General features: G+C 39.9%; 1 protein-coding gene across 11 annotated transcripts in view; it reads left to right on the top strand.

Moving 5' to 3' along the window:
• Window positions 1–27,120, top strand: part of GRIP1 (glutamate receptor interacting protein 1) — a 307,239-nt gene that overhangs the window by 276,909 nt on the left and 3,210 nt on the right. For 7 of the 11 annotated variants that reach the window (XM_048933926.1, XM_048933924.1, XM_048933927.1 and 4 more), the window contains 10 exons: window positions 4,279–4,348; window positions 4,586–4,731; window positions 10,401–10,545; window positions 11,567–11,706; window positions 11,898–12,086; window positions 15,235–15,391; window positions 16,604–16,804; window positions 19,177–19,288; window positions 19,435–19,479; window positions 22,073–22,306. In XM_048933926.1, the coding sequence (XP_048789883.1) occupies window positions 4,279–4,348; window positions 4,586–4,731; window positions 10,401–10,545; window positions 11,567–11,706; window positions 11,898–12,086; window positions 15,235–15,391; window positions 16,604–16,804; window positions 19,177–19,288; window positions 19,435–19,479; window positions 22,073–22,306 (1,439 nt within the window). The remainder of the gene's footprint in view (window positions 1–4,278; window positions 4,349–4,585; window positions 4,732–10,400; window positions 10,546–11,566; window positions 11,707–11,897; window positions 12,087–15,234; window positions 15,392–16,603; window positions 16,805–19,176; window positions 19,289–19,434; window positions 19,480–22,072; window positions 22,307–27,120) is intronic. The other 4 variants (XM_048933931.1, XM_048933930.1, XM_048933923.1 and 1 more) reach the window with 2 other exon arrangements.

Below are 27,120 nucleotides of genomic sequence, written 5' to 3'. Positions count from 1 at the left end.
TATATATGTAACTCTCATTAAGGTAGAATAAATTTTAAAACGTCGGTAGAATTAGATAAATTAGGTATGTGCACAAGAGAACGGCACAGAACTGTACCAGGAGACATTCAGACTGAATAGTAGGGAAAATTTATTTACAGTGACAGTGGTCACACACTGGAACAGGTTTCCCAGTGAAGTGGTTACTGCCTCTTGCCTGTCAGTGTTTGAGAGCCATCTGGATAATGGCCTAAATAACTTTTGCTCAGGCAGTTGGACTTGGTGATCTTTTAAAGTCCCTTCCAGCTGAACTATTCTATTCTGTGCTCTGCCATGCCAAGCCATTCTACTCCACTCCATTCCACTTAACCAGGCTTGTGGGTAAGTGGATTTGTATAAAAAATATTTTTTGTCCCAAGACAAGATGTTTTTTGTTTGGAGCTTAATAGAACTGCTAAACTTGAAGATAGGTTGTGCCTGTTATGGGGATTTTGGCTGGGTGAATAGCCACTCAGAGTCTGTGTTTAAGTCACAATATTCTTTTATTTGAGTTAACAGTGAAATAAGGAAGAGGTTTTAATTTTTAACATAATGGCACTACAAAACTGATCTACAAAACTGATGATGTTTCACTGAACTTACATCTAAGTAGGAATTACAAATAGGCAAGTTGAGTGTGTCTTTACCAATACAAGTAGAATAGAGGCCTGTGACTGAGAAGTGGGATCACAGAATCATTTATAAAGAGAGAACTTGCTGAAGATCAAAATTCTAGCTGCAGTGATGAATTTACAACTTTATGCACTCTTCAGTCCTCTTGTAGTTCATCACACAAATTTTGTAAGAGCTCCAAAGGAGTTCAACAGTAAGTAGACTAAGAACTGGATCAGAGGAGAAAAGGTGAGATCTTCAGTGGACAAGGAAAGAAACTGAGAAGAGCCATAGCAGGGAGACAAGAGACAAGGGAAGAGATTGAGGTGTGATAATGGGATGGGGATGCTGGGACTTTAACAAGAGGGCTGGATGTGGGTGAGCAGTAAGGTGAGTGAAAAGAAGCAGATGTGACAAGGAGCTGTTAAGCAGGGGAAAGAAAGTAATGTCAGGAAGATAGATGCATATTCATGCATGAGGCTTCTCATTCTCTGACGTGGGCAAGGAAAGAAAGAGTAAAATGGATCTGATGTGGATTGTGAGCAGACTGACTAACTATGCAAGGGACTGGAGCCCTTCCCAGGACTAGACCACAGGGTTCCTAATTTGCAGTGTTTTCTAGTAACAGCACATTTATCTTCTTCCATCCTGTCCTCTTCCACATGTAATTCTGCACTTGGATCTCAATTTTTTTGTGCCTGCTTTTGGTCTTTACAAGTACAGGTTTGATAGTGTTTAATGTTTGATAGTGATTGTTTTTAAATGCTTTCTAAAATCAAAAATAACTCTGAAATGAAACAAAACTAGAGGCTTAAGGTCATATAGTGTCACTTCAAACATCTTGTGTTAATTTGTGAGGATACCTTTCTTAATTCAGTGGTCAAATATTGCTTTCTCGTTCTTCCTTCTCCACTCTCTGGGGTGAAATGAAACTGTTGCATAGCAGAGGGGATGAAGGCTGCATAATGAATGAGGAGGAGACAGCAAAAAGCAAAAGGAGGTGATCTCACGGTCAAGAAAGTTTTATGCTACCCTTGAGAAATTATTTTTTTCCTTTTCCTTGTGATAGAACTGTGCTGTGATGCCAGTCATTTCACAGGGAAAACGAAAAAGACAGAGGGAGAAAAAAGACTTTTTCCACACGTGACTACTTGATTTTCTGGAGAAACACTGGAGAACCTGGAGTCACTCTTGAAAAAATGCTGGGCATTTACAACTGTTGCTGAAAATGCCAGCAGTTGGGCTTTGGACATAGAAACAGTTACATAATACAAACTATTGTAAGAAATTAGGGCATGGATATCTCAAATTGCTCACTGAAAAATGGTCGTACTTTGACTTAAAATATGTTGTGCTTCTTTTCCTTATCTATAAAATGAGGAAAACACTACTCAATCTTCTTGCAGGGGACAGTCTATTTGCTAGTGTTTGGGAAGCAGTCTTAGGCAGCAGTGATGTGCAGTACAAAAGTTAAGGAGGCAACTGAAGACCTTATCTGTGCAACAGAACTTAAATAGTTTGTACTAAGTCTGTCATGAACATTGAACTACCAGAACAAACCTACAAAGTGTGATATAGCTGCTTATTAAGGGCTTGTCAGCGTAGGGGAATTCGTTTCACACCAAGCTGTGTTTGCTTCCTGCAAAATGACTTTCATCCACCAGACAATACTACAGGGTAACTGACAAAATGCAGCTGGTTCAGGCTGCTTCAGTTTGAAACTTTAATAAGTTTGTGTACAACGTCTCATCCTTTGTCTCCCTATGTACTCTGTGGATTCACATTTTGAGTGTTCTCTCTGCCCTTTTTTGATTTCTTTCTCTCTTTTTGGAACAATAAAGGACTGTTTTCTTTAGTACTGACAATTTTTGAAATCAGTTCAATAAAAAGTGTCTCAACACACAAATCTCAAAGAACAAGCATTGTACTTGCACGTGACCTCAGAGATTTATGAAACAACACAGAAGGTAAAACATTATATTAAAAAAAAAGTTTACAAAAGAGATATTTCAGAATTTTAACAAGATACCAACTGGGAGACACCACTGGGAGGCTTTCCCAAGGTATTCAAGTAAATCATAGAACTGACATATAAGACATATTTGACCTCTGGCATGCAAGTGTGAGAAAGAAGCTATGAAAGTCAGATATCTTGCAAAAAGTTAACTGCTGTTCTCAAATTGGAACATATGCACTTTCCTGAAAGCCTGCTGTTTTAGAGAAGTTTCTAAAAGATCTTGAAATTTTTCAGACTTCTGTCTTCTGCACTTTCAAGATGCTACATATGAAATATGGCACATCACCAGTATTTAAACAATTCTTGTGGACGTTCAGAGGCTTTCTCAGCCAGGGCAGCCAGCGTTAAGAAGATCTGTTAGAGCACTATGTTGGAAATGTCTTTATTAATACACCTCATGATTGCTGTAGAAGTGGATCTGTTGTTTTCTACCAAAGAGAAGAATCATGAGTCGGGCTGTGGACTCTTTTCTCACCTCAGCAGCTCTAGGCGGTGTGCATCCTGACAGGTGACACACCGTTCTCTAAGAACATGTCTTTCACCAGTTCTCAATTTCTGATCCCACTGCTTGCATCCCATCAGCTGTCCAAAGCAATGCACTCACTGAAGTTGTGAGCCAAGAATCAGTCCTCTGGATGCAGTCAGTCATTGTTCTTTTCTTCCTCTGGGGTAGCTAACCCAGAGATCCAAAAGTCAAATGAAATTGCTAAGCTGCACTGTGAACGGCCTGCAGAACTTGCCAAGGGAAACCTGGCAAATGCTTTTGCACAAGTAGTTAAAGAACGGCAGTGACTGGCATTGTAGAGCAGAACATCATTTTAATGATGATGGACAGCCAGCAAATAGAGAATAACATCAGACACTTCTAAGAAGAGGTGAGGTATTAACTTGAATATTACTGGAGTTGCAGTGGTTCATTGCACTGTCCAAAGTGGGCAGAAGTGTGCAATGCTTAATGCTCAGCAGCAGCACAGAGGAGAAATGTTACTCAACAAAAGGGACACATTTATTTCAGAAGAAGCAACGAGTCATCGTGAAGCAAGCATCCACATGGTGTCAGCTATATCTGTGTAGATGTGGTGACTGTGTCAGCCAAGCCTAAGTGTGGCAGTTATCCACAGTATCTGATTCACTGAAAAGCAGATAGCTGCTTTCTCATCCAGGCAGCACTATCTTCATGCCTCTGCTGTAAACACTGAATGAGATAAGAGCAGACGTAAAGAATGTGGTATAGCCCACTCTAGAAATTTTGCCAGAACAGCTCTGCTTGGGATCTGCTGACACCAATCTTCCCTTGTACGTTGGAGCTACTTTATGAGGTATCATGTAGCTGTGCCGTGGTATCTTCACATGGTTGAGTCCTGGCCTAATCCAGAATTCAGACATACCCGATTAAATTCTCTTTGCACTAGTCACCTTAGTTCTGGAATTTTCTAGTTTTTAAAAAGTAGACTTTGCAGTCTTGGTGACATGCTGCTGCCATTTGTATTAATCTATATATAGAATAGAGGAAGGGGAGAAATACAATGCAGATAAATAATGTGTAGGAAATATTGATTTCAAGATATAATTTTAGCCTGTATGCATTTATAAAAATAACAACAGATGCTTGTATCTATTCTTTATTACAGCTCCATCCAGTAGAAAGCCAGGGGACCCTCTAGTTATTTCTGATATCAAGAAAGGAAGTGTTGCTCACAGGTAAGATATCCAGTAAAAATCTGTTTCCACTGTATAGCCAGCTAGACTCAAACAGAGGAAACCTGTAGGAACCTTCTGCTTTTATTTAGTGCACAGCAGTTACATGTGAAACGTCCAGCGTGTTAAGAAATAATTGTTAAAAAAAAAAATCTATACTGTTTCTTTATTAGTGTTTATACTTTCTAAAATACTTTAATATTACTAGCATTTCATGTAATCTTATTTACTTGTTCACAGGACTGGGACATTAGAACTGGGTGATAAGTTGCTTGCAATAGATAACATCCGACTCGACAATTGCTCAATGGAAGATGCTGTTCAGATCCTTCAGCACTGTGAGGACCTTGTGAAGTTAAAGATCCGTAAAGATGAAGATAATTCTGGTATTAACAATGAACCTATTTCAGATTCTTACGTATTTGCAGGTTTACTCTTTTGCGTTTAGATTTTAGTGAAATGGTTTTGCCAAACACTGCAGATTTTTGCTAATGCCAAAGTGAAATATATATATATATTTATTATTTATTATATTATCATTATATTAGTATTTATTATATATTATGTAGTAGTTTTATATATATATATATATATATATACACATATATATTTATATATACACATACATACACACACACAATTTTGTATTATCTACGTGGTATATTGCCTGCAGAAGCTGCGCTGCAAGAAGAAATCTTTGGTTTTCTGCAAAGGCAATTTCCCTTCAGGTATAAACATAGAAAGTTGATCTTTCCCGTATCAGTCCATTGAAATTATCTCTACTTTTAAGACTGACCTGCTGGTCATGCTTCTCTTAGTGCAGCCCAGGATACAGTTGGCCTTCTGGGCTGCGGGAGCACATTGTAGCTCATATTGAATCTTTCATCAACTGACGCTCCCAAATCCTTCTCAGGGCTGCTCTCAAGCCACTCTCTGCCCAGACTGTATCTGTGCTTGGGATCGCCCTGACCCAGGTCCTTGCACTTGGCCTTGTTGAACTCCATGAGGTTGGCATGGGCCCATCTCTCTGGATGGCATCCCTTCCCTCTAGAATGTCAACTGCACCACTCAGCTTGGTGTCATTGCAAATTTACTGAGGGTGTAGTTGATCCCACTGCCCGTATCACCTACAAAGGTATTAAATAACACTGGTCCCAGCACTGATCCCCAAGGAAGGTCACTCATCACCAGTCTCCACTTGGACATTGAGCACATATTGATCACAACTTTCTGAGTGCAACCATCCAGCCAATTCCTTATCCATGGAGCGGTCCATCCATCAAATCAATTTTTCTCCAACTTGGCAACCAGGATGTCATGCAGAACAGTGTCAAACGCTTGCAGAAGTTCAGGTAGATGACGTCAGTTTTTCTTCCTTTATCTATGGTGCTGTAACTCCATCTTAAAAGGCCACCAAGTACATCAGACATGACTTGCCCTTGGTTGGGGCAATACTGGGGTAATGTTGGTTACCTCCAATCACCCTGTCTTTATTTTCCATGAGCCTTAGTAGGGCTTTCAGGAGGATCTTTTCCATCATCTTGCCACAGATGAGACATAGGCAAGACTGACCAGCCTGTAGTTCCTGCTTCCATTCCCTACAGACTTTCTTTTTGTACTTAAGTAAGTCCAGGAGCTCCTTGTTGATCCATGGAGATGTCCTGGAATTCTTGCCTGCCTTCCTTTTTCTTGGGATGCACTGCTTCTGGGCTTTCAGGAGATGGTCCTTGAATACTGACAAGCTTTCTTGGGCTCTTCTTCCCTCCGGGGCTTTATCCCACATCCCCCTGGCAAGCAGTTTCCTGAAGAGTTCAAAGTCCACTCCCCTAAAGTTCGGAGTAGCAAGCTTGTTGCGCATCCTTTTAGATGCCCTAAGGATCTTCAAACTCCACAATTTCATGGTCACCACAGCCAAGGCTGCCCTTTAGCTTCACATTACTCACTAGCCCCTCATCATTGGTGAGGACAGAGTCCAACACAGCACCTTTTCTTGTGGGTTTCTGTACCACTTGAAAGAGGAAGTTATCATCAACATATTCCAGGAACCTCTTTGATTTCTGGTGCCCTGCTGTATTGTCCTTCCAACAGATACCAGGGTGGTTGAAGTGAGAACCATGAGAACCATGTTTTGTGAATATGAAGCTGGTCCTTTCTGTTCATAGAGGGCCTCATCCACTCAGTCTTCCTGATCAGGCAGCCTGTAGCAGACTCCCACTACAATGTCTTTTTCCCCTGCCTGCCCTTTAACCCTAACCCATAAGCTCTCAGTCAGCTTATCATCTATCCCCAGGTGGAGCTCTATGAACTCCAGCTGGTCGTTGATGTAGAGGGCAACACCCTCTTTCCTTCTACCCTGCCTGTCTTTCCTAAAGAGTTTATACCATCAATTTCTACATTCCAGTTATGAGAGCTATCCCATCATGTCTCAGTGATGCCAATGGCAGCACAGTCCTGCCCATAACTCTTCTTGCTTGTTCCCCATGCTCCATGCATTAATATACTGGCATTTGAGTTGGGCTACCATTGAGGCTGATTTATCAGTTGGAGTTCCCTTATCCTGCACCTTAGATACTGACCTGTGATCCAACTCCAGGTCCAGGGCAACCATTACCATCACCAGGCTCAAAGTGGGATGGTTTGATTATCCTCCCCCTAGCAAGTCTAGCTTAAAGCCCTCCTGATTAAATTGGAAAGCTTGTTGCCAAAGATGATTTTCTCCTTCACTGAGAGATAAACCCCATCCTACCCCAGAAGTCCAGATTTCTCAAAACTGGCTCCGTGATATAAGTAGCCAAATCCCTGTTCGTGACACCACCCCCTTAACCATTTAACCATTGATTTTTTTTAATTCTATCAGCCCTTTCCCTTCCCATTCCCCTAACCAGGAGCACTGATGAGAAGATTACCTGTACTCCCGTGTTCTTCACTCCCAAATCTGTTCCAGCTACCTTGAAGTATCATTCCAATACCCAGGCCTCCAGCTGAACTATGAATATTGTTTTCATGTATGTGCCATTCACCAGTGCCAAGATAGTGCCAGGACCTGATAGGCCCCTACATCTCACCAGTGATATTCATCTCTCAGAGGACTGAATCATCAACAAGCACCAAAAAGGACACTGTGCAAACCACAAGGACACAATGGTCACAGAGTGACCAAGTGTGTGCTGCTGTCATTCTTGCACTTTTTGCTATCTTTTCCATTCTGATTGCTGTTATCATTCAGTACTTTGTAATACAGTAAAGAAAACAGGTTTATGTTAGAATGCTGCCCATTACATTTTACTTTCTCATAATCTAAAGAAAATCTGTTCTCTCGCTTTTACAAAAGCAGGCATTTAGCACTGGCATTGGGACTGATGCAAACCCTTTCAGCCACTTTAAATGCTTACTGGTAGGCATAGGCTGACACACATCATTAGAATGCAAGCCACAGAAATACAATCTTTTTTTAATATTCACTGCTGCTTGCACTCCTTGTAGTCCCTCTTGATATTCTTCAGGTTACTAACAGCAGTGTCACTGGTGCCTATGTGAAACAGCAGCAGTGGGTAGTAGTTTGTGGGACGTACAAGGTCTGGCAGCCTCTGTCACAGAATGCTCTTTTCCTTCAGCTGCTTTTGAAAGCAGATAGTTTCATCTCAATATGACCAGTGCAAAACAAAGATAGGTTTCTTGCTAACCTCCCACATGTGCTTTTTTGAGGAGAGGAAAGCAGGGAGGAGTAGTTCTTCCTCCCTAGGTTCTTGTTCCCCCTCTGTCTTTCTAGTATTACCTTCTTCTGGTATTCATTTAATGTATTTGTAGCTTCTAGCTCTTCCTTCTGTCTACTCCTGGTTTTCTTTGCTCTCTCTATACTCCACCTTTCTGTAGATGATTTTAGATAGCTCAGAGCTGTGTCCCCCAGAGAAATATTCAAAGAATTATCCACAATTGCATCACTATAGGAAAAGAAAGAAGGAAATTCTCAAAAGCATAAGACTCCCCAACATCTTAATTTGATTGCATTTCCTCCCCAGGTAGAAGCATGTTTTCAGAGCAGTTTTTCCTTTTTTTTTTCCTGCTAGTTTCCAATTCTGTGGATAATTTTATCTCCTGAATAACCTAATGGCTACCAGCCTTTTTAGTGTATCAGAATTTTTTGCTTTCATGGGAGAACTGGCCTTTATTCTGAATTCAGGCCACTTTTAGGCCTTTTTTTTTTTTTTAATAGCTTTCATTTGTACTGCCTGGAAAGAACACCAAAGAGAGTAGTGTAGCAATTTGACATTTGTTGCATTCTACCATTAATTTTCTTAACTAGAGCTCTCCAGAAGAAAGGCAGAATGGACTGGTCTACTTTCTAGTCAGTCACTAAGATCTATAAACTTCCAACTCTCATGTGGCAGGACTGCTGCATGATAAATATCTTCTCATGCACTTGCCATTGATAAAAGAGAAATGTTAGCATTCTGTCAGTCCCTAGTAGATGCTGGCTATTGCATTTTCAATTAGCTTGGGGGATTACCCTTCATCCTTCTGTTGAAGTCCTGTAACATGTCAATGCCACACCTGTGTAAACATTATCAGTGTCAGGTCTCAGAGGATTTGTCATTGCCCCAGGAACACTCCAACAGGCAAGCCAGAGCAATCTACTATAGAAAAATCTGCTTTGGCAGGGAGGTTGGATTAGATGATCTCCAGAGGTCTTTTCCAACCCCAACCAATCTGTGATTACTCTGTGGAATGATTCTGTTAACAATAGCAAGTGGAAAATAAGGGGGATTTGGGATGGAGGGAAACTAGACCTAAATTTTCTGCAAACTGGGAAGAAGCAAACTAACATCAAAGATATTAGTGTTTCTCCAGCTCTGCTGAAGTATCGCATGCAGTGTTAGAAGGAAGCAATGCTTTGAATCTATGGAGTGACGCAGTTTTCTTTTTCTCCTCTTAAAATTTTTCATTGACTGCAACAAAAATGTGAGCATTTGAATTTTCTGACTTGTCTGAAGTTAATTCTAGTCACATTTACTCACTGTGCATCTTAGACATTTTCCATACTTACTGAACCATTCAAAATGTCATTACCCACAGATCTAGAAAATGTTGCTTGCCAGGCCACATACCTTGGCTGAATACCAATATCATAAGATGGGCAAGGGAGCATTTGACCTGAGGAGAAATAGGAGAAATTTGACATCTAAAGTTTTAAAATATACATTCACAATTAAAAGATACTCCAGTGGATTTCTCTCCTACTGTGGTACATCTTATCTTATCTTACAGATAATATGTGAAGGACATGCTCTGTATTAATAAAGCAACCTTTCTTGTTGATGCAGCACCAACTAGGTACCACTCACAGAAAATACACTTAGCTTAGCCAGAAATAAATTCTTTACATTTATGATGATTATTTGGTGAGACTAAAATTTCAAAATAATACAAAAGTCATGCAAATAGGAAAATAAATAAAATTGAATTGAATTCTTATTCAATTCAGTTAATAATTCAGAATTCAGAAGCTATTTTTTATTCAATTATGAAAGCTTAAAATTTCTCCATTAAAAAGAGGGGATGTATTACAGGTTGTCTTAGTAAGACAGATGTTCATCTTATGATGACTTTTGGCCTTTCCCACAACTTTTTTAAGGAAGTTAGTTTTAAAAAGTTTTGAAGTCTCCTTTGTTACAAATACCTCCCATTCAGTTCAAGGAACAGAAAAGTTCTGGCATTTACTAAGCCATTAGTAAAGTATTTCTTCTCTAATAAAATAGCCTGAAGTCACATTTTAATAGGAAGAAGATACTAAGATTTTAAAAGTCCTGTTACAGTAAGGAGAGTTGTTTTCGCGACGTCAATATAAGTATGTTCTTATAAATAAAGAAGAAATAAAGAAGAAATTGCACAAGATGGTTTTTTTTTTCCTAAATAATCCAGCAGAGTATGATGAAGAAGTGTACTGAAATACAATCCTGAAAATGTTTTTGATTACCAGTCACTAGATTGAATGTGTTGATTTTCTCATTCCCTCTTTCATAAGAAACCAACTGCATCTGTTTGGCATTTATTGCAGATGAGCAGGAGAGCTCAGGAGCAATTATTTATACTGTTGAGCTCAAGCGCTATGGTGGACCTCTTGGAATTACAATCTCTGGTACAGAAGAGCCTTTTGATCCCATAATCATTTCCAGCCTTACAAAAGGAGGATTAGCTGAAAGGTATATTGGAAGGCAAATTACTTTAATTCTTTTTGTCAAGATAAAGATTAATTTTGTTGACCCTACCATGCTAATTTTCATGTTTTAGCAGTTCTTTGGATCTGAGTTTATAACATTTTCGCTGTCATTTTGTGATGTTTACTGAGTTCGGGAACATGAGGAATATCTTAACAGGATGTTCTTGCATATGCTATGCAAATCAGAGCAAATTGTGATCTGTATTTCAGATATCATTGGAAAAGCTACTCAGTCACAGGAACATTCTTTTAAAGGTGGTAGCCTTTTGTATTAGGACAGGTGAGGAAAGCACTAAATGTATCTAAGTTTATCTGAAAACATTCTTCTCATAGTATGCACGCAGTGTCTGTATACGCACTCACTTATACCATAGCTATCTGAGGAGCAGAAATGCTCCTCATGGTAAGTAATTGAAATGCTAAGGTTTTCTGTCACCTGTCACCATTAAGACAGGTAGAGCCATTGCAACTTGTATGTTTGATGGTTATTTCGGAGAAAAAAACACAACAGAACTGTTTTACAGAACACAAAACATGGTTGTTTTGCTCAGCCAGAACAGGAGTAAATTTACACAAAGAGAATTTGTTTTCTTCCTGTGATGCAATCCATCTGGAAAGCCACATTGGTGAAATAGCAGGCTACTTGCTCTCACTGCCATTATCTGTTGTGTGACTCTAGAAACATTACATTAATTTCAAAATCTATCCAACTGTCTGAGATTATTCTTACTCAGGTGGACTGCAATGAATATCATCCACAGCTTATTAACTACTGCAGTAACACGGAAATCTGAATCTCCATCCTTCGGCTCTGCTGTTGTCACCACAACAAAGGTGACTTGCTTCAAGCATTTTTAACAATAGGATTACTATGAATGCAAAACAAAAGAAAGATGAGAGTTTAATGACTCCAAATATGCAAAGAAATGGTCTCTTTTTTTTGCTTTTTTTTTGCTTTTTTTTTTTGGCTGCTCTTCTAATGTTTAATTTCTCTCTTGCTGTAGAACTGGGGCAATCCACATAGGCGACAGAATCCTAGCAATAAATAGTAGCAGCCTAAAAGGAAAGCCTTTGAGTGAAGCCATTCATTTATTACAGATGGCAGGAGAAACTGTCACCTTGAAAATCAAGAAGCAGACAGATGGTAAGTATGGCCAAAGTAGCATCAGTGATCTTTAATGAGTTGTTTTTACAGATTATGAAGTGTTTAGGCTGTCTCCGGAGAAAATGTCAGGTCAGTAGCAGAAAAAGCATGTTCTTAGAGCTGCATTAAAGTAATGACCATCCCCCACCCTTTTGTTTTTTGTTTTTTTGTTTTTTAATAATCCTGTTCAGCTACCAGTCCCAAGAAGTTTTCTGTCCCTGTGGGTCATTTAACTGAACTGAGTGATGCTGAAGATGAAACCTCTGCTGCACAGAAATCTGGCAAACTCTCAGACATCTATTCTGCTACAGTCCCCAGTGTTGACAGCGCGGTAGAGTCATGGGATGGCTCTGGTATTGATACCAGCTTTGGAAATCAAGGTACTATCAAGAGTGCTATCAGTGTTTAAAGTGGAAATTACTGTCTTCCTGGTTGACCTTCCTTTGCCCTAAAGACAACCTTACCTGTACTAAGTTTAAACCTTCTACTTTGTAATGCGGTGGTGTCTGGTTATAACCACATACCTTGGCAGGCAACATGATTTCTTATGCGTGGCTGGCCTCAAATACATTCTTTTATGACGTTGTGCTGTGTTATGAAGCATTTATCAATACATTAACAGGCTTTTGTTAGCTTTTCTGACATCTGAATAACCCAGTCCATAGCTCAGACACAACTAAATGAGTTTATCCTTCAAATATAGATCAATGCAAAGCACAGATCACTCTAAAGGTGTTTATGAATTTGATGCCCACGGGCAGTAATTTTTAACAGACAACAGATTTATTATAAAATGCTGAAGGGAGAAATTTAAACATTGCTCATGGTTTGTAAAATTTGCTTCTCCCTCATTACTGCAGTATGGACAATTAACTTTCAGCCCTCAAAAACTATTTTTCAGTTGAAAGACATGATTTTATACTAAGTTTTATACTTAGTATAGTTTGACTTATTTCAATAAGATTTTCAGTATTTTTTTTTAAATAAGAATGGTTTGTTTGAAACGAGGTCAAGAAGTAGCTGATGTTACTGCTAATGTCTATTTTTTTTTGTTCTTTTAAATATTTCTTAGCCTTACTGCACGTATATTGTCATAAACTTTCCTTTCAAATAGATGGTCTCAATACTCTTAATTACAACTCCTGTTTTCTACATTTTACTTTTAACTTACTGTTACACATAACATTTTATTTTATACCCAATGTAATGAGCTGATCTCCTCCTGTGTAATTTGTATTTCACTGGAGTTAGAATTGGAATGAATTTGTTGCCTTTCTTGTTTTTAACTGTTCTGGTTAGCTTATCAAAACACATCATGTTAGAGTTTCTTCTGTTTGTTTTTGTTGTTGCTTGTTTGTTTTGTTTAAAGTTCTAGGGAATATATTTCTGAGAAAGTGAGAAAATGATGGCTCTCATTTTGTATTTGAATTGATTACATCTGAGGCAAATTATTCAACTGTGGAAAGAACTGAGGTCCAGAGTGCTCTCTTAAATCCCAGTCATTCACACTCCATACCAAAAATTAAACCACTGTCTCAAAATGTTTTTTATGTCTCCCTTAAGTAAATCACCCCATGCTTGGCTGGGTCCACGGTAGTTCTCTTAAGCAGCCTGAGTGTAATCAGAGTTGCACCTTATCTCTCACTGTGGTACTACTGTGACCCACATTTCTATTAAAGTTCATTCTGTCTTGACCTGTCAAGTTGTTTGGCTTCTTTGGATGCCTACCTGTGCGACCTACTGTAGGGGACCTGCTTTGGCAGGGAGGTTGGACTCGATGATCTCTGGAGGTCTCTTCCAACCCCTACAATTCTGTGATTCTGTGATTCTGTGATACAATTCTGTGATTCTTTCCAAACCTTTTTTGGCGTAAGTACAGGCAAAGCAAAATGAGGAGTTTGGGGAATGTTTCTGGAGCTCCAGATAATGCTTTATCCTATTAGTTGCTAATTCAGTGCTGGTGAGACATGCTTTTTCTCCTTGAATTGACACCCTGTTTTGTACCATTGTCTGATATGTGTGCCTTAGTAATCTGGAGGATTCCCCACACAACAGTCACATTTTCACATCCAAAACCCTGCATAGAATTTAGGAGTCCATCAATGTTTGTCAGTTAGCTGGAAAAAAGCACACAATTCTGTGGTTGCCTGGGATTTAAGGGAGACAGGTCTGGACTGATATATGGAAGTGAATTGCCCTCCTTAGAGAGGTGACAGCAGTGATATGGGTTAGCCATCAACAAAACAGAATTTTCTAATACACAACGCGCATCAGAAAATGCCAACTACAGAGACTGAAAAAGGAATTTGTCAAGGTGAAATATGTATGTACAGCAGTTCTACTGTACTGCAATTTGTGTACCGGATCACCATCAGATTGTGACAAGCTAATCCATATGTTCTTTTTAATATGTTGCTTAAAAGCTGGAGTCCATTGGCTTCCTACTTGCAATTTAAATTAGAATTAATTCAGTAAAAGAAAAGCTATTCAGCTACCACCAGTGTTGCTTTTAAGATAAAAGCATGCAGAAAAATCTCTTCATACACCGAGGCTGTTTAATGCCACTTGCACAGCCTTGAAACACTTGGAAATAGCTGAGAGAAAAGTCTCTTTCTGCAAGTTGAGCTTTCCAAGGGTGTTTATTGTTCCCAGGTGCACATCTCCTGAGACGGGCCTTTCCTCAGCTTTCCTAGTGAAAAGCAACAGCCCTGACAAGAGCAAGTCCCCTCTGCCCAAAGGGTCGTGCTGTGTAGGTCGTGCATGTTAAGTCTTTTCTCAAGGCAGCACAGCTACACAGAGTTGTGACGGCTGTGACAGCACAGTCCTACACCTGTGTTACTGATCCCTTGCCCCATTGGTGCCAAGACGGGCACCCTCCTTCCTGGTGGGGCACTTAATCCAGCCTCTGTGCCATACCAACTTTTGCATCTAAATAGCCATAATGCAGATCAGCAGTGTGCAAAATTGACCCTAATACATCCCTAATTTTTGGCTGCATTGCTTCCAAATTTGAGGAAGAAGAAAAAACTGTCTCACTTGTCATCTAAAAAGTCGAGTTTGTATGTTTCTTTTAATGAATCCTTTCAAACTCCATTTAATAGATCTGAAGTATTTTTTCCTTAATAGATTAAGTTTTGGATGTTTCATACATGATGAAGTTAACACATGGTGGACATTCGTAACTTACTCACTAATATTCAAAGTCAAGTCAAATTGGAAACTGATAAACTTGTGGAAATGTTCTGCACAAAGTGTTGGAAGTAGATGAGACAAAGGATAGAAAATCTGAGTTGGATATATTTAAGATTTTGTTTTTGATCAGCTTTCACGGAAGAAGCTTTAGAGCACTGCTAATTTGGGGAACAAATGAGGTAATTTATTATGCTAAATATCTGGCTGCTACTACTACTACTACAGTAGCAATAATTATCAGCCCACGTTCAAGTTCTAGAGAACCTAGTTTTAAAGGTCTACTTTTTTGTCCTTACGATATATACAGTGTCATGAATATACAATTCATCTTTTTAGGACCCAGCTATCAGGCTTCAGGATACAACTTCAATGCCTATGAATGGAGGAGTCCTAAACAGAGGGGCAGCTTGTCCCCTCCAAGCAGACCACGAAACCACCCATTTCATGACACAGCACTGAGCGATGATGAATGGGACCGACCTATGGCAAGCAGGTAAGCTCTTGTTCGAGTTTCTGTTTTCTTATCTTCAGCTGCATTAATGCCTCAAATAAGGACATTTGTTGTATAGAATGAAATTATTATTTTCTAACTCATCTGTAGCAGCTCATTCCCTAAATATGAGTTATAGTATTTATGATTAATGAAACTTATCAAAGTATATAAATGGTGCTTGTGGAAGATTATGATGCCAAAAACAAGGCACATATTTATTTTCAGTTACTTAAAAACAAACAAACAGAAACAGAACAAAACAAAGATTTCAGTACTCATTGTACCTGTTGGTCAGGACTTGCACGTCCTTCACTAGAAATACACACATTCTAGAGATACTGCACATTGTGTAGTATCACAGTGAGCCTGAAGTCTCAGTTTATAGTTTAGTACAGCAGAAAATCTTCCCTCTATAAGCCTGCTGGATAAGTAAATCCATAAGTTTTAAATCAGTTAGCTTTGAAATGTAAATCAAGGCAGGGTTTAGATGACTGTGCAGCTTTTCGGAAGCTAACTGATAAATCCTCCGATACAGCAGATTGCCCAATGGCATTTTATATGGGGACAAGTCTGTCAGGATGATACAAGTGTGAATACTCAGCCTCTGTCCAGCTCCTGTGGTCCCTGCTGGCCAGAAATATGCTGGAAGTTTTCATAGGCTATTAATGGAAACCATTTAATAAAGGAAATAATTGTTTCCTTCCCATTTTTAGTAAGTGTGCTGTCTTTAATTTGAGAGCAGTATTTTTATCCACATTAAAAGCTCATCTTTTGTTTCCCAGATAAGGTGCAGCCTCAGATTCCAGATCACCTGCTGTTTTACAATTACATAAGTAATAGGTTGAAAAAGTTGATGAGCAGTGAACCAGAAAGCCAGACTGTAAAATGCAGAATATTCTAAATTACAAGCATGTATTCCGCTACCAATTTAAAGTGCAGTTCAAAAAAAGTATGCACATTAAAGTGGCTTGTTCTACTTACACCTGAGAGATACAGCAGAAATTAAAATAATGGTTATTTTAATATTGTATTTGTAAAATGAATTATGCCAGACCTCATAGTGCTCCTGTGCCAAGTGCTAGAGTATTAGAGAAGGATGTATCTGTTCTTCCAGCCTATGAAAGATAACTCCAGAACCTCTATGCTTCTAGCTAAGCACTCTGTCTTCTCTCTACACTAAAAAGTAATTTTTCTTACCTTTCTTTTGTGTAGCACAGCTTCCAAGAACATGTGGCAACAGAAGGAGACTGAGACATTGGGAGAGAATCAAGAAAATCACTTAAAGCAAACTTCTGTAGAAAGGTCAGGGGGAGAGAATATCAGGAGCATGAAGAAAGAGGGCAAGCTGTGGAAAGGCGCCTCTGGTGGGCAGAGGAAAGGTGGGGGACAGCTGGAAGAGTGGAATACTTCCAGGTAGGAAAACTGTGCACAGGAGTGAGACCTGACTGGGCTGGGGCTGAGGAGGAGGGAGAGAGGAAAGAAAGTAAAAACAGTTAAAATGAGAAAGAGGAGAAAAATGAGTAAAAGCAGAAAGCACGTCACTAATATGCCACTGAGTGATGATAACATTACAGCTGGAAGTGAGTGAAACCAGAGAGCATAAGCTGCTCCGTAGCCTTGTTTCTACCTACCACTGACAGACAGAATAAATCAGTTACAGCTCCCACTCCAAAGAAAGTTTTTTGCACATTAGAATTTTATATACAGGAATGAGTCTGCCAGATCCTGGAACATCCTATCACTTCCTGGTAGAGATAAAAAAAAAAGGGAGGGGAACACAAAGAGGGGATCTGCTCTCTTCTATAGCAACAAGAGCCAAACCATAGGCACTTGTGGCTTCATATCTGTCCCAGTACCCTCGGCATGTTTGTATTTCTGAATTCCTGATGGCTCTTTGAATGAGCATCAGAAAGACAGATTTATTTGCTTCAGCTCAAATAGTATTTCATGTGACATAAAACCAATCTCTCAGATTTGTTTCAGGAAAAAAAGATAGATGAGAAATGTTTTTGGAAGCTCTTTTTTCTGATGCAGTTGCTTGGCTACAAATCCGCTTATTAATGTGGCTATAATGGAGGTGAAAATGTTGAGCATTTCACATGCCAGGAGATAAGATTCAGAAAAAGCAAAAGGGGAGGTGAGGGCAGAGAGAAGAATTGTTCTGGCCAAAAAGATGTCCAGACTTACAAGCATTATAATTTCAGATTTCATAGGAGTTAGAGAAGGAATGGACCTCCTGTTCTAGTAAATCCAGTCTTTGCTGGATAGACATATAAACCTGTTCATTAACTCGGGTTCTCTTTTACAATACAGTATTACTATCCAATATAAAGAAAGGTATTGGATAAAGTAGTTGATGTTCACCATTAGCCATTAGAATAACTACCTAGGTTGACTGAAAGAGCTAATTTCAGACATCAAGGATCTTTCTAAAATCATGTTTTAAATACTTTCTTATCTTGCCTGAGAGGAATTGCATCTGTGATCTGAGTAGGTATTCTCACCACTGCTGTATCTATTGCAATATCTTAAAGGAGACACTGATGCTAGATGGAGAATCATTGCAATAGGAGTTTGAAATGGCTGACCATTGTCTGCTTGACTGATAGTAGCTGTAAGAAAGCATCTCTGAGGCAGAGTATCCTGCGTGTGAAGCATTCAAGCTATTGTCGGTTGTGCTGGGCAATTCCCCCATTTAAAAGCTATCACATTAACCGTGTTACATTCATGCTATTCTCAGTAACACTGTTTGTCAAGCAAGGCCTCAGATGCTTCCATTATACTGTTTGCTCTGTTTATGTGATGTTAAGCACCACTAGCTGCAGTCCATGGGTAGCTGCTCCAAAGTAACAGCTTGCTGCCACCAAAAGGCCGAATTCTCATTCTTTCCTTCCCTCATCCTCCCCCTCAGCCTTTCAGCAGCCCCCTCCCTTGCAGCTGCTTTGACGCTTGTGTGAACCTTCATTGAGCTGACCTCCTTTGCTAAGGCAGCAAAGAACTCCTGCTTTCTGCCCTCACACACACACACACAGTGGCAGTGTTGCTTTGGGCTGTGTTTCTGCAGTCGTTGTTGGCATTTTGGTCTGACCTTTCTTACTGGGCAACCTTCCTAAGCATCACTGTCCCTAACAGCTTGCTCTGGAGTGCTAGTAATAATGCTTCAGTGTTTTTATGAAACTTCAGAGATCTAGGTCTCCATGCAAGCCAGTTGCATCTCTGGAGGTTTCTCTGTGTTTGTGTATAAAATTACTGGAGCAGTTTCTATTATGGCACTCAGGTGGGGTTAAATTGATAATAAGTGCAGCTTAGTTTGAAGGAATCAGTGAAAACACCATTATCCCTCCTTTGCAAAATGCTGTTTGCCAAAATGAGAGCTCTTCATATTTCCCTGAAAGAAGTCTGTGAGGTTGAAAGGTTTTATTACAAACATTTTGCTGCACAGAGCAGCTCTGCCCTGGTTGATTCGTTAATCTGCATAGGGAGGACCCAGTTTCAGATCAGTAGAAATGTATATTCAACTGTTCTTGAAATCCGTGTGTCTCCATCCTGAACAACACCCTGCTCAGATCCTGCCAGCTGCTCGTGACCGCCAGGTGATGGGAAGACCTGGCTGCCATGTGCTCTGCATGCCCATCCGGCCTCTCCCGACCGGCGACCTCCCCACTCCTGCCTACCTAATGTAAAGTTCTGTCGTTCAACTTGCAATCTGTGGCAAGGCACATGTGTAAAATATATTTTCAAGGGAAAACAATCCATCTTTTTTTAACCTCTCATTGTAAATCTAGCTTCGCAGGTACCCATGATAACACCGAGGCTGACCAGGAGGAAAACTTCTGGTCTCAGGCTCTGGAGGATTTAGAGACCTGTGGCCAGTCAGGAATTCTGAGGGAACTAGAGGTAGAACAATCTTAACCTTTCTTTCCAATTATAGAGAAATATAATGGTTTTGGTTTGGTTTACATTCATTTTATTTTCTCCTTTTTTTTCTTTTAATTTGCACTAATCGCATCAATTCATTTAAAAGCTTTAACCCCTCTCCACAGGACAAGGCTGACAGGCGTCTGTGTTTGAGAAACATGACTCTCTTGGTACCTACCCTTTACGTTTATCTTTTTGCTTGTGCAGCTGCCCCCCCCACCCCTAACCAGAGCTATTTTCTTTTACTCAATGCAACTGAAATTCTATGAACGTGTTCACCCCAGAGCTTTTGACTTGTAGCTTCTGCTGTGCGTCCCATTGATGCTGTTTGCACAGGCAGCAAATGGTGCAGAACTTCCTCAGTGGGCATAGCCTCCCTGCGGCAGCGCATCCCATTCTCTTGCAGCCGCTTGATGCAGCTTTTCTCAGCATGCTGTAGGTTGTCTTTTAAATTGAAACTTAATTTGATTAAGATGAACATAAAAGAAAATAATGTTATTGAGATATTGAATTCAGCCTTACCACTCTGAAAAAAAAACCAAAAAAAAAAACCCTGCTAACATGAGAAATGTTGGTTGTACAGCAATTTCTCCACTGTGCTATTTTATCCTGAAATTAATTGCAAATCTAACTTCATGGCAGGTTGTGTGTGGGGGTGGAGCAAAGGGACAGAGGCAGAGTAACTTTGAGTCTATTTTTCTAATCACCTTTACTGTAAGGTATCTAATTGGAACAGTTAAAATTATGCTGGTGCTGAAAGTTGAGGAACGAAAGGTCCTAAAATATTTTCTTTTATGTTCTTTTAAATTCCTGGAGCTGCAAAACTGGCAGAATCTCATTTTCATTTTTATGTCATTGAAGTCCTTTAGCAGCCAGGAGGAATGTGAATGGCATAACTGAGTGAAAGTTTTTCAGCCTAGATTAATTTACTCCTTCAGATTTACGGCTTCTGTACTGCATGTATGGATAGCAAAATGTGATTCTCGTGTATTTGTTATTGCAAACCAGAGAAAAGAAGGAGAAAATGTTATATGGGTTTAATTCCATACTTAGATATAGTTTGGTACTGCAGGCTTCTCATGTAGTTTCAATATTCAGAGCACAATAAAAGGAGATGGAAGTAAGTAATTCAGAAATGGAAATAGATCATTCAGAATTCAGTTACTTCAACACGTTGAGTTTTCCTCAGCCTTTTACAAAAACAGCCACCTCCATTTTACAAAAGTGAAATTCAGAGCCACAGATGCTGTAACATTTATAGCATCTCTTCCTTGCACAGCTCGCAGATCTGAAAAGAAAGCAAGACTCATCTAGCATGACAGGGAGCTGAGAATGGCGATGCCTCTATTTTATGAAGTACCATTGCATAGCCAAGGACTCCTTCTCATTTTTCATTCCAAGGTCTTCAGCCAAACAGCAAAAAACCTGTTGTTTGCCAAGTCCTCCAGCTGCTTTGCTCCATCAGAGACTAATAGCAGTCAGTGAGCACAAGAGAAACTATTAAAGTACACTAGATTATCTCATAGTGAAAGTAGTGGTGGAGTTGGGAGAAAGACGAGTGTGACAAGTATGGTCAGTAGACTCAGAAGCAAACTTTCATTTGCCTTTTTCTTCCCCTTTTTTCCTTTTTTTCTCATTTTCAAGCAGGCTGTCTGCATCCTGTCCCAGTCAGATTTCAGCTTGTGGCCTGAACTCGTAGTTTCCCATTTTGCATGTCCATCAGTACCAGGGAGAATAAACAGGAAATTCAGTGCATCCTACCCCAGCAGCAGGCTGCACTCCTGTGTGGTGACTGTACCAAAGCACTCTTTACCTCCCATTCCCTGAAGAAGGAATTCTTTCACAGTGGGTACTTTTGGTGTCAGTACATTGCACCCAGTGGATGAGGTGACTTCTATTGTCTTCTTTCAACACCCCACCTCTGGAGGCTCTCAAGGCCAGGATGGATGGGGCCCTGGGCAATGTGATCTAGTGGGTAGCAGCACTGCCCACGGCAGGAGCTTAGAACTGAGTGAGCTTTAAGGCCCCTCCCAACCCAAGTTATTCTGTGATTCTGAGATTTCATGCTTTGCACTTTCTTCCATCTAACATGAAGTCTCGCTTTTATTGAGACTAAAACCAGCAGTGAGATAGGGGCTGGTATCTGAAGTACTAGTGCTGGCTAAGGCTCTTGCAGTGTGCACGTTATGCATAGTTTCTTTCAAGCAGTGAGTGTACCTGCACTGATTTTCTCCCAGGCTGGGACGGTGTCCAGGCAGTGGCTCTGCCAGCTCTGGCTCTAGAGCTGCCTTCACGTTCTGCTGACTTCACTGTTTTTTTAATAAACCTCGCACTCACAGTCTGTCTTGTAAATACCTTCCTATAGATCCAATTCCAACAAATGTAATTAGGCTGCAACTTAAACATCATTTTATCTACATGTAAAATATATTTGAAGTGAACAGTTATACTCGACACTCTTCAGTCCAGTCTGCCAGGGGACTAGCTGACCAGCGCAGCCATTCCAGTGCTCAGTATTTTAGTTGAAAATGCCATCTGAAAACGTTTGCCTATGGGGTTCTGTTATTCTTGTTGTGTTTTGTTGTGGTCCTTTATTTTATAGTGACTTGCAAGCAGATTGAACATCTGTCCTCTTGCCTTTTGCTGTGCCCTGAGTGATTGTGTTTTAACAAAGAATAGATAAGTTTTTCCTACTGCTGTGAATTAACCGCTTACTTAAACCACATTCTGTGTTAAAAATTAACCTGTTCATTAATGCTCTAGGCCACAATTATGTCAGGAAGTACACTGAGTTTGAATCATGAAAACCCACAGCCTCGTAGCCAGCTGGGAAGACAAGCCAGCTTCCAGGAAAGAAGCACTGTAAGGCCACATTACAGTCAAGCTTCTCGTAGCAACACATTGCCATCAGATGTGGGGAGAAAGTCCATGGTTATGAGAAAAATTAAGCAAGAAATGAAAGAAATCATGTCACCAACTCCTGTGGAGTTACACAAGGTCTGTAATTTTTCTTCTGACAGTTTTGAAATAATATATTCAGTGTAGGGAATCTAATTATATGGCAATACAGTAAGCACTTTTTATAATGACTCCACAGATGTAATTCTGGGGCCGTGCATATTAGTTCCTAGAAAGACATTAATGATATATCCTTATGGGGAAAGCAAACAAATAAGATGCATCCTTGTCTACTATTTTCTTTTACAACAAATTCTCAAAAGGGACTGTTCTTTTGCAAGGAGGAACCACTGTTAATTTGAATTGACAATACCAATAACTCATCTCTGCAAAATGTGTTCATTAAGAAACCAAAGTTTAATTTCTAGAAAATACATTTCTTTAGAAAATTACTCAGGAGGGATTTGGGCTCCCAGTAGTCCTTCTTCAAATTAACACTAATTTTGAATCAAATATATGATACTCAACGTACACAATACAGAATCCTTCAAATTAACTATTGCTTCACTTCTCTTTATAATTCCTTTTTTCTAAAAAGGATATAAAATTTACAGTCTATGCAGCTTCACTGCTCAAGACTTGTTGAAAACACAGACTAATATTAAGGTGGCTTTACACCCCAAGGCAGTCACAGATCAAGCAACTTCTTATCTGCACAGGAAACACCGTGCTGGTTGAGGTCTCAAATCCCAAAAGGCCGTAACAGCAACCAGTTTCCAGAACTCTGGGGAGTGTTACAATGCTGTTCTCCTTGATGGGAATGAACATCCCATCTTGTACACCTTTTTCCTTCCCAAGGTCTGAGATTTGCCCAGGAAGGGGACGAAAGCATGGAGAAATTTCTGTAAGAGGTCGCATGTTGTCCCTCTCAGGGTAGTTGGTTTGTTTTCCGTTCACTGTGGCTCTGACTGGGCTCAGTTCATAACTCTTTCCATGTGGTGAGGTAAGGTCTCACCAAGTATGTGCTAAGTGAGTACTTCTACAAGATACTGGAGAGTGGGTCTTACATATGGACAGGGAATAAACTGCCTGTGTAAGCAGTCAATAGAATGTGTTGTGATAGTTTAAAGCTACTTGTATTTCCATCTTGATATGAAGAGATTAATGGGGTTGGTTGCTGTGCTCCATTTTCCTGAGTGGAAATTAAATGTGAGATAGAAGACAAATCTACGCCAGCAGGCACTTCATGGTGTGCTCACACCTAGCAAAGATGCTGTTTTTCTTCTATGGATTATAAAACAAGTCTGTGTTGACTGATAAAGCAAATGCTTTACTGGACAGGAAGAGTCAGACTTCTGCTAATGAATCAGTATTGTTTTAGAGCTGCTAGCTCTTAAGACTAGGCAGTAAAGAAAAGCCATCTTTTAAGAAAAATAGCTATCAGTGCCTGGATCTTATGGTCCAGCTCACCAAAATATGCTTATACCTGTTCATTGCAGGGGAGTTGGACTAGATGACCTTTAAAAGTCCCTTCCAACTCTAACATTTTTATGCTTCTATGCACGTTAACCCAATCATCAAGGGCTGGTTTTGTATTCACGCCAATCTTAGTAAGTTCCGATTGGCTCTTCTGTAGAAATGTGTCTATTACTTTCTCTCCCCTCCTTACTGTTCATGTTAGACCTCTAGTTTAACATGAATAACCTGTTAGGTTTCTATTTCTCAGGAAAACTTGTCCAATTAGAGTTTTCCAAAACAGCTGCAGTGCCATACGAGTGACTCTGAATTCACTGCCAAAGGAATTCCTTTAGTACTTTTTGTAGCAGGGCTTGCTGGCAAATGTGCTCTGCCCTCTGCAGGCGAATGTCCCACTATGTCGGGTCAGAGAGAAAAAGGCTGGATAAAAGTCCTCAGGCTACCAACGCAAATGAGTAACTGTAGGGGAGCAGCAGGGTGAGCAGCTGACATTACCAGCTTTGTCCTTCTCAGATGGTACCCTGTAAAAAAAGTAACACAGCCCTGAGAATTATTTTGCTTAATGCTGCAAACTTTGCAGCAAGTTAACGTGAACTCACCGCTATTTCTTGCTTAACTGCATTGATTTCATCAAATACTTACTCTGTTTTTGTTCTGAGAAAGCTGGGATTGAGATAAGTGTCGTACAGATCTGTCACAGTGTTTGTTCTAGATGGTTTAATCAGTAATATTTAATTTAGCTGGGTATTATGTTGCTGTATTGGTATCCAAATTTAATTTATGCCTTTAATTGATTTTATCTACTTAGGTAAGTGAATAGATTAATGTTTTTCTTAAAGTCATAGCAGACCAATTTGAAAAGTTTCCCAAAGCAAGCACTCCTCTGAGAACAAAAATATACACTAGACACAGAATAATTTTACATCAGTATTACTGCATGTCAGCATTAGCCTAACATTGCCGTTGGTTAAAATCTCTCAATAGCTAATCTGTGCACAATGTGAATTTAAATGAAACATTTTCCCATATATCTGAGAGGGAGGGGAGACACAGAAACAAACTCAAAACCTGTAAGCCTCTGTTCAAAATTTGTAACTATTTAATTGCTTATGAAATATGCATTAAATTTCCGTTACAGCTTTCTTTTTCCCTTAGGCTTCTGATGCAAATTTAAAAGTCTAACAAATCATTTACAGGCAAGATTTTTCTACTGAGATCAAAACTTCCAAACAGGTGTGATGACAAGCACAAATAAGATGGCATGATTTAGGTATTGTGTGAATTGCCTACAATCTCACACCCTTCAGACAGGCTGCATTAGTGGCAAGTGAGGATGAGAAACCCGTGTGGGAAAGCTTTGCCCTTACCCACTATTAAATAACAATCAGGCACTGATTTTACTTGAGGATTTTCTTTTGGAAATATATGCTGCCCTAAAAGGAAGTGGCTCTAATATTATAACCTGTAATATGTTCTCTGCAGATGAGACAGCTGTCAGAGACACAGCAGTGTTCAGTTGCAACCTCATCCCTTGAATAGATAGCTGTCAGTTCCATTAATTTCCAAATTCCTGTTAAGCTAGTCAAAAGTCAAAAAAAATACAGCCGTGAGGGAAACCATTTCTGAAAACTCTTTTATGATCTGTAGACCTGAAGAACCAGAGAAATTAGGTAGTATTTTGATACATACCCTTCTGGAATCACATCTTGTCTGCTCTGCCACGGCTTTGGTAAGGTCTGGACTGTAGGACAGACTGCCCAGTTTGGGGTCTGAAAGGTAAGGAAGGGCATTGTCCTGCAGAGTATACTTTATAGAAAAACAGTCCTTGTTTCACATAGCTGCAAAGAGAGAATAAAGTACTCTCCTTGTTCTTTGTGGATAGCAGCAGACTTAAGTCTCAGCAAGGGAGATTTGGTTTCAACATGGGGGAAATAGCTGAAGCACTGGCAGCGATTACTTTAATGGAGTGTGGAGTGTCCTTCACTGGAGATTTCAAGAAGCAGGACAGATCGCTCAGAAATGGGTTAGCTGCAGTTTGATCCAAACTTAGGGCAAGAGTGCAGCCTAAATGGCTTCAGAGAACCCCAGTCTCATATGGTCTAGAAGTTGTTCATCAGAGGTTGAATCCTGCTCCACTTAATGCCTGTGCCTTAAGGAAAAGGAAGGAAAGATAAATGGAATGAGTGGGAAGTTCCTTTTAAAAAATGTAACATCTCTTCCAGAACAGCACAGTATTTTACATCTCATCTCCCCTCAGGCTTTGTATCATGTTTCCACATTTGCTTTTCAAGGCTTCTTTAAGAAGCAGTTAAGAGAAGCCCTCCTATCTTTGTGAGAGTGTGGAGAAAAGGTTATTTAAAAGAGGATTCGTGTCTTGGTGCAATGCTAATTAGTTTTTACTCTTGTCAGGAAGTGCACACAGCTATTAATAAATTAAATAAATCTCTCTGCTTTAGTTTTCCTGGAGAGTTTGATATTGGTTTCTGTTTGGGTTTTTTTGGTTTTTTTTTTTTTTGGTTGTTGCTTTTGGTTTTCATCTTCCTGTATTGTTAGCCTTATGGCACTTTCAGGGATACCTCAGATCAAACCCATGTTAGACATGCTGTGATCTGACAACCAGATGTCTGTTCTCACCCTGGTTAAAGCACCGTTAATATACCACTGAAGCAGAGTAAGTTCAAGAAAAGTGCAGAGAGCTTGAAAAGAAAAACACAACCATCTGTGCCATTTGTTTGTCTGACCAAATCTTTTACTTCTGTTTTGAGGCAGTTTTTTCCTTGCTTATCTTTCCACAATGGTTTTTAAGGCAGAGTCTCAGAAGCTTTCTGGAACAGCATCAACTAGCATGGTGCCCAACCCTGCTGTGCCTTGGCATTCCTCTGTGAAACACCAGCTGAGTGCTGGAGCCTCTTCTGAGCTCAGTCCTGACCCTGCCTTAAGCAGGAGACTGAGCTGGAGGCCTCCAGCATCCCCTCTAATTGGAAGGATTCTGTGATTCAGAGACACCAGAGATGAATTCAGTTTTATGGAGATGGCTCCAGACCAGGAGTGGTCAAAGGGGTCAGAACCTGCTTCCCACTAGGCATGGCATTAGTGGCTGGCACATGCGAGTGGTTGCAGTACTTGGAGCTCGCTTGTATCAAGCCATGATAAAATTAGAGAGCACTCCATGCTGTCATTTCATCAGCCAAGATATAATTTGAAGCAGAATTTTGAACCTGAAGTGAAATAAACTATATCAGTAAGAGCATGATTTTGGGTATGTGTCTGTATTAGCACACAGTTTCTGGCAGCATTTACTTGTCGATCAGAGGCCATGCCATTTTCTTGCATAGGTCTGCTTGCCCAATGTAAGAGAGAAGCAAAGCAAGAAAAATTTTAAAAAGAACTGAAGAAATCAAAAGCTACACATGGCACATCTACAAAGAGGTCTCTGA

Source organism: Lagopus muta, chromosome 1 (genome assembly GCF_023343835.1).
Source record: "Lagopus muta isolate bLagMut1 chromosome 1, bLagMut1 primary, whole genome shotgun sequence".
NCBI classification, from domain to species: domain Eukaryota; kingdom Metazoa; phylum Chordata; class Aves; order Galliformes; family Phasianidae; genus Lagopus; species Lagopus muta.
The sequence above is the reverse complement of the archived record's forward strand: the minus strand, read 5'-3'. Positions and strand labels throughout refer to the sequence as shown.